General features: G+C 38.8%; 1 protein-coding gene across 1 annotated transcript in view; it reads right to left on the reverse strand.

Moving 5' to 3' along the window:
- The window catches only part of afap1l1a (actin filament associated protein 1-like 1a), a 34,187-nt gene extending 24,084 nt beyond the window's left edge, over window positions 1-10,103 (reverse strand). Inside the window, exon 1 of the mRNA XM_017433037.3 lies at window positions 9,976-10,103. Within this exon, the coding sequence (XP_017288526.1) occupies window positions 9,976-10,018 (43 nt within the window). The 5' untranslated portion in view covers window positions 10,019-10,103. The remainder of the gene's footprint in view (window positions 1-9,975) is intronic.

Here is a 10,103-nt window from a genome sequence, read left to right on the forward strand (position 1 = left end):
CACTGGAAACAACTATGTGAAAACTATACTACATTTATGTTGAACATACATAAGTAAAAAAATAAATAAATCACAGAATAGTTGCAAAGCTTATGCTAGCTTGGATACCCTAAAACCTGAGAGGACCCTCAGAAAACGACTTTAATCTTGTACTACATTCTGCCAGCGAAATGGTTTTGCTCTCTTACGTCAGTTAATTGACTGGCTAACCGTATGGGGTTGCCCCATGTGCCCCCTATAGAGCTGAACTTCCTCTCTTGGCAAGTGACATCACCTATCACCTCCGGCCTTCTGTTTCCTCTTCCTGTCAGCTGACCCACTGCCACTTTTACTTCACTGTCCCTGGTGACCCCGTTCCCACTGCACTGTCTAGATCCTTTACCAGATAGCATTGAATGTGTTCGCCTGTAAAGCTGCAGTTCAAATAAAAGACAATATGACAGAGCTCCGGTTTTACTCAGCAAATGCAGGTTGACCTTTTAAGGGTGAGAATTCCTTTTGTCCTAGCTTGACATGTACTGTTTGACATTCATTGTACTGCTCAAAACCTTGGACAATCATAACAAGCAAATGTGGACCACAAATCTGGAGCAGCACGTTAGGAGGACATGTGGAAAAGCTTATTTAGTCTGGAGGAGTTGTAAAGGCATAAAGGTTATGAGGAAAGGAAAAAAAAGACTTGATCTCCCTGCTGCTTTTATGGCACTCAGGAAGATGCTTCAGGTTATTATAAAATACAGAAGAAATCCCACACTCTGTGAAACACACAAGTGTACAAACACCATAAACAAGGTCTGCTGATCGAAGACATCCAGGGATACATTTTGTCTTAAAGGGGCAGTTCAGATCTTTCGAAAGTGAGTTCTGCTGGGAAGTCATGACCAATTAATGTCTTACTTGTTGTAAATGTCTCTTTGAATGACTTTAAATTTAATGTCAAAATGTGTGATGTGATTAAAGTGATCTTGAATCTTTGATTATCATTATAAATGATTGATCTTGAATATCATTATAAATATATGTTTCATGCTGGGGTAGCACAGCAATGTAGTGGTTAGAGCTGTACTCCAGTTTCCTCCCACAGACCAAAAAAACATGCAGGTTAGGTTAATGCATGCATGTTAGGTGTGAGTAACAGTGTGAATGGTCTCTATTTTGTCTCTATTTGGCCCTGTGATGGACTTGTGACCTGTCCAGGGTGTCTCCGACCTCTCGCACAGTGATGGCTAGAGATAGGCACCAGCTCCCTGCGACCTGGAATAGAGAAGTGGGTAAAGAAAATGGATGGATGGATAAATGTTTAATGCTCGTTTTATTACCATTATACTTGTAAAACCATGGTACTTTTGCTCAAGGTTATCCCACCATTAGGATCTCATATCAGCCTAGGCCTAGCTAGATGCTGCTGTCACGAATTCCACTTGCATATAACCATCAAATTCTATGTCAATAAACATGTAATGCAAAACTGAAGGTGGTATAAAGCTTTATGAAATGGTGTTTGTACGAACCAAACCAAATAAAACATTTTTGAAATTGAACTTGTTTTAAGAAGGCAGCAATCCAATCAGCAAATTAGTGCTGACTGAGAAGTGCTATTCTGCATTTCTACATTTGTCAAGTAAGAAAAAGCCTATATTCCACAGCACATTACTTGTTACCCTATTCTTTGTTCAAATCTCTCAGATGTAAACTGCAGTTTTGATCAAAACATTGTTCAAACGGGGTGTTTAAGCATCCTGCAGTCACTAAATCTGGTAAATGTTTGTTGTAAACATTCATTCTCAGTCTTTCTAATTAGGCCACACTAAGTTTAAGTTTAAAAAGTTTTCCCAGAATCAGAAATCTACTTGAAGTGTTTAAGTTTCATGGGTGACAGGGGCGTTTCTGTGGCGATGGTGTGGAAGAATTACAGGCTTGTGCATTCACCTGCTTAAGTATTAACTGTCTTTGGAAAGTCAACCATTAGACACAAAAATGTTTGATGTTAAGACGCAGTTACACACACACACTCTCTCTCTCTCGAACATATACACACATACAGTGAGGCTTGGTCTCAATGTGGCTGCATGAACGGGGAAGCAGAAGTGATTGCCAGAGTGGTTATCTCAAAAAGTCAAGGGCCTCTGTTTCAGGTCATGTTAGTAAAGCACTGATGCTCTTTTTCCCATTGCACAAATAGCATGTTTGTAGAGAAGGTTTTATTTTGCATTAATGGGTTTATATCTAGGGTAAGATTATATGTATTGATCCCCAAAAATATTAAACAAATAAAAAATACACCTAAGAGAACCAGGGCACCAAAACCAGTGATGCAGGACACAATAAAGTTGAATTTAAAGTTAAAGCTGAGTTAAATTTTCTCCAGAAGAGGAGTCTTCAAAACCTTAAGTTTTGAAGAGAAACTGAAGATATCTCTTCAAATTTTTAATTTTATATCTCCACATAAAACAACTGCGAATAAATAACAGTTTACATGCGAGGTCACGCAAGGTTTCTGCCAATCAATCACCATGGCAACCACTGACTCAATCGTTTCTGGGTCACTAAATCTTGTTTTATTCAGCAGATTCTTTTTCTAACGTTATCCCAATATGGCTGCCCTCATGAATCTGTTGACAGTTTTGTCATGATTAGAATTTTCAAGTTGAATATAATTAAATAAATGCCAAAAAAAGTAAATAAAAGTAAAAAAACAAACAAACAAAAGAATCAGGGCAAACTGGAAGAGGTTTTCAAAAAAGCTTATAGATACTCTTCAAAATAAGAGTCTGGCTCTGTCATGCTTTTGTAATAAACATAAGCTAAGTCCTAAATCCCTATGGTGGTTTACTGAAAAATTTTGAAGTATGTTGAAATTTTATGACAATTGCTGCATCAGCACCTTTCAAGACTTTTTCAAATATATATAGACATGTAGTGTTTTTATTTGACTAAATTGTGAATACCAGGTAAAACATTTGAGTTTGCAATGCCAAGTCTCACCTGACATGCTTTGCATCCAAAACCGCACACTTACATAGAGATACATGAAATAGAACAGAGCTGTTCACCGCTTCTGCCTCCAGCTTGTTAGTTTAAACATGTGTGCCAAGTTTAAAAAAAATTAAGCAGCGTGCGACATGCCTAAACAACACTCTGAGGCACAGCAACAGTGATGAGGTCCCTTTTAATGTTTGCCACCGTTTAAAACAAGCGACCATTGCCAGCATGAACGCTGTCTAATTCCTTATTTCATGTTAGACATGGAGATGGAGTGTCCACTGTTTGACAAAATGACAGAAAAACAAAATCATGAAGCATATCCGTTTAAGCATTACTACAATGGTAGAATATCCAGGGGATTTTCCAGTCTTTCACCAAAATAAAAACTGTGGGACTGGCTGATCATTCCAAACTAGTAAAAACAAATGGAAAAAAAAAATGTTTCCAAGTCCAACCACAATGCAGGTGGCAAAAGTTGTTTGTGGGAATTTTCAATATGGTTCAGAATCAAAGGCCACAGAACTGATCAATATGAGTGAATGTCTGTTTACTACTTGCCCTTCAACTCCTCACCCTTGCTCTCATTTTTTTTTTCTTTTTTGGGCCTGATTTATTCAGGTCTGTGGTGGCACAGAGGGCTTGACTCAGCCTGTTGCCAGACAAAGCCCCTACAGTGCAGCCGGTATTATTCAGATCCCGTATCTGCCTCGAATCCTATGAGTTCACCACAATGCTATGTCTCCAAGACAGAAAAGACTTCACATAGTGAGAAAGATGCTATTTTGCAAGTGGAAGCCCCGTTGTACTGATGTTTTACAGACAAGAGGAACGGAGACAGAGCAGACAGGCCTACAAATACACACAAACCACTGCTTTGTCTTCCTTCGGGACCGACTAGATTAATAGGGCTTTGGCTGGAGCACCATCTTTTTATATTTTTAACAGAAGGTTGAAAAAATTTGCTAATTTTATGATCTATAAAATCATATTCGACATAATTAGGCCTTGTGTTGTGTAATTAGTTCAAGCACTTTAAAGTATGTACATAATGAGAAAAACTTCAAAATCGTATAAACAAAGCTCAGTCACTTTTTTTTTTAAGCTCATATAGTCAAAGTACAACTACCAGACTGTAGGCTACCTATATTTCCTAATAAGTGCTGAATAAACTTTTAAGTGCAGTCTCACTTTGTGTTTTTGGAAATGATGGGACTCATCGGTTAAACTTTAAAACAGAAAAAAAATATCATGTAAAAAAAAAACTAAATAAAATCCTAATTATTTTCATTAGTAAATAAAGGTGATAGTCTACAATGTCAAAAGTTTAAAAATGTTATTAAGTACACATTAACTAAAGGAACAGATCAGAGACCTTTAACATTATTCAGTAGGTGAGCTCTTGGCTGATTTAATCCATGCTGAATCACAAGTTTTAAAACATTGTTGGTCAAAACAGCTTTTTAGCATCATCTGTTTTCAATAGTTTCACCTGAAGGCATATCTGTAATGACAAGAGTAGAAATCTGAGACGATTCTTCTGCTGATTCATGCAGGCAAATTATGCAGTTAGTTAGCTGTGGCAGCCGTTGATTCTAACACCTAATACCAAAGTTTTAACAATGAATCTGTGAAGTGAAATTTATTTTTGTGTCTCAGTTTGATTAACAAACAAACAAACATTGTTGTCAGTCTTCACTTTTAGGTGGCTATGACAAAAAAAACCAAAAAAACCCCAACAAGAGACCCGCCAACACTCAGTAAGTGACCCATCAGATTAATCAAGCTCCAAAACTTTAATTCCCTCACACAACAATCCTGTGACCTTGACCTTTGACCCCATGACCTTGAAACCAATAGGGATCATCCCTGACCCGTGAGGTGTCCATCTATGCAGTTTGGCATTTTAATGTGAAAGGGGTATGAATTTAGCTGGTTTTCCTGAACTTCCTAAACCTTACCAAGGAGCACCAGAAACACGAAAAAAAAAAAGATTTTAGAAAAGTGACACTTAAAGAATTCGATCCCAGAAAATTTAAGGGTAAAAGATGTTTTTTCATTCAGAGCCCTGAGGAATTAGCTTCCACCCGTTGACCCGTTAATGTAAATCCTGCTAAATTATGGCTGCTGTCAGCGAAGACATAGGACAATCCCACTGATAACAGGTTAGGTAAGTCTCACTCTGCCAAGTCTCTCCAATAAATCTGAATTTCCAATGTATCGTTTGTACCGGAGTGCACGCACACCCCAGGCAAAGTCACTTCATCGTCTGAAGAATGCTCGCGGAGAGCCGTTTAAACTCTGCAGTCGCCTGCAGCAGTGCTGAGTCTCGCATATCTCCGTGGTGACCATATATAAACAGTTCTGTAGAGAATGACCATTGCCCATCCACAACACACATGTGAACTCCCACGTGTGGGGAGTCGCACAAACGTCCTGCACGCATCTCAGCCAGATGGATCATAGTGATCTCCTACTCTTTGCTCGGGTTAAAGAGGGGATTTCCACTTCCTATAGGGCTGCTCTACAGTAATTCATAACTTATGCATGATGGGGCATGCACATATATAAAGCTGAATGTGTTTTTCTGTAATTATATGTAGTCGACAAAGGGTCTGTGCAGCTTTTTTATGTCCAAAACTCTTGATAAAGTTTGATAAGGCTCAGAAAACATGGAACCTTTGAATGTTTGGAGTGTAAGTACAATGTAGATGGAAGGGAAATCCCCTCACTTTCAATTTCAAGCCAAATCAGTGTAAAAGTTATTCACTATATATGATTTAGTTCACTACATTCGAACAAAGTGGTGTGCTGGAGGCATAATTTTAGCAGGCAGCATTTACAAAGTTGATTAAAGTTTTTTGGGAAAAACTAGTTTATTTTAAATTAAAAGGTTGGATTTTAATCCTATCGTTTGTGGAATACCTTTGAGTTGCTTCTTGTAATCATAGATGACTCAGCTAGTTCATGTTCAACTGGATTTTAAAAAAAAAGGCAGGACAATGAAGAAGAAGTTGATATAAAAATGAACCAGATGGTGTTTTTACTGTTGGAAAAACTTCTTATCCTCGCTGAAACTGTAATGTTTACCACTGATTACAGTCTTAAGAGATCGGTCACTTGAGCTAAAACTGACAAGAAAAACCTTGTTTTAGTATCTAATGAGTATTCTGACATAAACTGCCCCACAGTGAGGTCACTCACCTCTGACAACATGACATCAGCAGACAGCATTTCAAGTGTGCTCCTTTGACCTGCTAACCAGAGTCACTGAAGTCATAATTAGGTTAGCTGCAACCAGTTCTTTTGTTTTTTGTCTCGCTAAATAAGGACTTTATATGTATAATGAGCACACAGGTTCTGTGTGCATATTAGTCATTGGGACAAAAATGCGCTCCGACCATCATGTGAGCAGAAAGGCATGTATGTCACGACAAGTTCACATGCATGTATCTGACTTGGGCTTTCTGACAACAATATGTATTTTTTTTCCATCCGTATAGCGCGTCATTGTTAGCCCAGAAGTTGTTCCACGTGTTCTAAAACAGTCGACAATGGCCACAGTTCATCGTATCAGCTGGGCTAAATCACAGACAATCCCACCACTGCAATGCATCTCTGAGGGGCCAGCCTCTCCTCTCTCACTCCCACCTGATGCTCTGCTTTTCGCTGTTTACACTGAGAACACCGGATGGGAAATATTTTCTGTAAGGCTTCTGCTCTCAGCGTAGATAACGCACTCGAACTGCTACCTGCTTCTCGTCATTTTCACCAAACTTGAAACCTATACTCACTGATATCCCTCAACAATCTAAGAGAAAAATGAAGGAAAACAGCAATAAAATAAAATAAAATAACATAAAAAAGAATGTATTTTTGAAGGACTGCATTATTGATTGTTACTTTGAATGCCAAAGTTTAAACAAAGATCTTGTGTGATTTGTTTGTACTGAAAGTATGTTGGGAATGAGTGTCAGCTACTACGGCACCAAATTTTAGCTTGATGTCCGTAAAATTGACTGAGTCATACTGTTGCCATTTCTGCATTTGCCAAGGTTGATTAACATTGTGAACTGAGTCGACTCCAAAAGGTAATCAGTTGTAGACGACCAATGATTACTTTCTGAAAGTTTCTTTAAAATCCATTCAGTGGCTTATAAGATATTTTGCTAACAAACAGACACAAAAACATGCACACACACATGGACACAGCCAATTACATAATCACCAGCCTTGCATTTTCATGATGTACAAAGGTATGTAGCTTTACAAAAACAAAAAAAACAAACAAAAAGAACCTGACAACATCACCTCCTTCCTTATCTGCTAATCTAGCAAGTAGCGTGATCTCCAGCAAGTAGAAACAGATTCATTGGTCAAAACTTCTGTGGCATGAGAGCGGCAACTGAAACATCACACAAACTTCACATATATTCCATAATAACAAAAGTTACATACCAGTGACCCAACAGTAGTTACACAGTTTCATGCTACTTGATGCAAATCCCTACAGGATAGTGGCATACTTGTGGTGCTTTTGCGCGTTGCCATTGCATGTCCTCTTATTCATCTTGTGAGAGAGCACATTGCCAGACTGAGAGCAAGAGTGAAAAGAAGAAGATGACCCAGAAGATGGCGAGTGAGACCATGGATAGATGCTGACCGAAGACCACTATTCTTTCATTACCACAGAATCATGGAAGAGCTGCGACAAAAAGATGATTGCCACAGATAGGCAGCAACATAAGAAGGAATCACAACTAAAACAAAAAGACAGTCACAGCACGGCAAATAGCATATGGCACGTATGACGTTGCAACTTTCTCACGTTGATTTGTGATATACATAACAGGAACACATCATGAGTTTTATAGCTCCCCTAGAAGTTAAAGACACTCGTGTGCCAATTGTGATTTTTTTTTCTGCCATCAGGCGGTAAAGATTTCCTCCCTAGCTGGCAACATACTTCATGATACAGAGTTAAACAAAACAGTACTGAGTGGATATTCAGTCCAGATATTAGCAGATAAATCAGTCACACAACTCAATCGGTTCTCTCATTTCCCTTCTTCACACTTTGATTTGCCAAATTGACAATTAAAACTAGGATTTGTGTAAAATACACACTAATTAAAATATTAATTTAGCATTCTCTCTCTTTTTTTTTTTAACTTCCTCAATCAAGAAAACTAACCCGAGGGCAAGTCTGGTGAAATTGTTGTCAGGCCGGTAAATTTTCAAAGTTATCGGCCCATTAGGGGTCAGCTGACCTTAAAGTTAATTTCTACTTGTTATATGCATGTCAAATCTATCACAAGCCTTAACGTTTCACAAGATACACTTCAATTAGTCATATTTTTACCCAGGTAAAAAAAAGAAATTCCAAAATACAGCCATGGCAAAACAGGAAATAGTGTGACGGTAGCCTAAAAAAATCTCTCCATCATCACCAGCGAGTTAGCACATGAAGGCACGCTGATTGTTCACGATGACTGAATATGGCAGCATTCCCGTGTTGATGCACCGCCACAGATGATTTTGATGGGAGGAGCAACATAAGTGACTGTGGCACAGAAGTGCAGCTTTTAGTTTCCACAGCATGGACTTTTACAAGTTGTCCTGATTTCATATCATCGTGAATAAAATTCACTTCGTTTTTCAAACAACTTGCAGTTTTAACGTCTACTCTGTTAGGTTATTTAGCAAAAGTCAACACTAGGAGCCAATCAGGGGATTTAAAGGCCAATGTAAACAGTGGGTTGATCCCCCAGGAACCACATTGTGTGTTAAATGTTGTTGTGTTTACCAAAGCATGCATCCCAGCCAGGCAGGTCTTGTGTTTGTGTTGAGACAGATAAGAATGACAGATGAGGATCGCACACACCCTGAACGAGACCTGAAGACTTCCTTCCTCAGACACTTTGTCTACACGCCGAACACATTAGGAAAAAAAAACAACATCCATACAATCCTCACAAACTGGAAGAAAAGAGTTGAAATCAAGACAGGAAGGCCCGAGTGAACCAATGTCAATACAAGCATGTGTTTTTGTTTCTTGCTGGCGGCCAGAGGTCAGTTAAAATGTGCTGGAAATCAGATAAAAGACCACATATGCAGTTTGTCTTTCATCCTCAGCTAGTTAAGTGAAAATATTCATTAGGCGCAATATAATTACTTTCACGTGTTCCTTACGTGCGAGCTGCCAGCACAACTTTACAGCTCATCAGAACATCAGCTGAAGGTAATAACATGAAATGTAATCTGAAAAAAAAAATGGAACCCTGCTTTCAGTTTTGCATCAGATTTCCTTATCTAAAACCCAGACTGGGAGGAAATGTATTATTATATATTTTTTTCCTGTTCATCTGGGTAAATGAGCCCCTCCCAGAGAAAACACATGGTGTGGAAACACATTTTGTATTCCCAGCTATTTCAACACCAAAATGTCATAAATCTTGAGAAAATCACTGCAAGAATCAGCCATTTATATACAAGACCACCCAATCTATATAGCCTCTTCTCTTCCAGATATTTGACATAGAGGATTTACTTTCTAGAACAACATTCAAGCCTTGGCTCTCCAAGAGGGGGAAATCACAACCTTATTTACACATGAAAGAGCGCTTCCGCTCCGAATTTAGCAGGAAAGCAAACTGCAGGTTAAAGTAAATGTTAAATGTGTGCCTCCAGAAGTTTTATCAGCACAGATACAGGACTGCGTGAAGGAAGGGGGGAAGCAGCAAGGTGCAATGAAGTTTTAATGAAGTTCAGAAAGACCTGTCACTGTCCTGAAGATAAAAAAAGTGAGAGGAGGGTGGGTGTCCTGAGGATTACTACTGTTTTGACAGCTGTCTTTAATGATGCATTACAAAACAAACATGCATATTCTGTATCACCAAAGAAGCATTTAGACTCACAATAATCCAATCTGTTCTGCTGGAGTGCTTTAGTATTAAAAATAATAATAATAATAATAAAGTGCTCTCCACTTACATGTGGTGCTGTTTGTGTCCATGGTGCTGCTGATGCTCTCCATGTGAGAACTGCTGGGACCTAGTGAGGGCCCATGATGACAGCCTGAGCGTGTGAGGGCGTGTGGAGAGCTGCTGCTGCTGCTGACA

Source organism: Kryptolebias marmoratus, linkage group LG9, assembly GCF_001649575.2.
Source record: "Kryptolebias marmoratus isolate JLee-2015 linkage group LG9, ASM164957v2, whole genome shotgun sequence".
Lineage (NCBI taxonomy): Eukaryota > Metazoa > Chordata > Actinopteri > Cyprinodontiformes > Rivulidae > Kryptolebias > Kryptolebias marmoratus.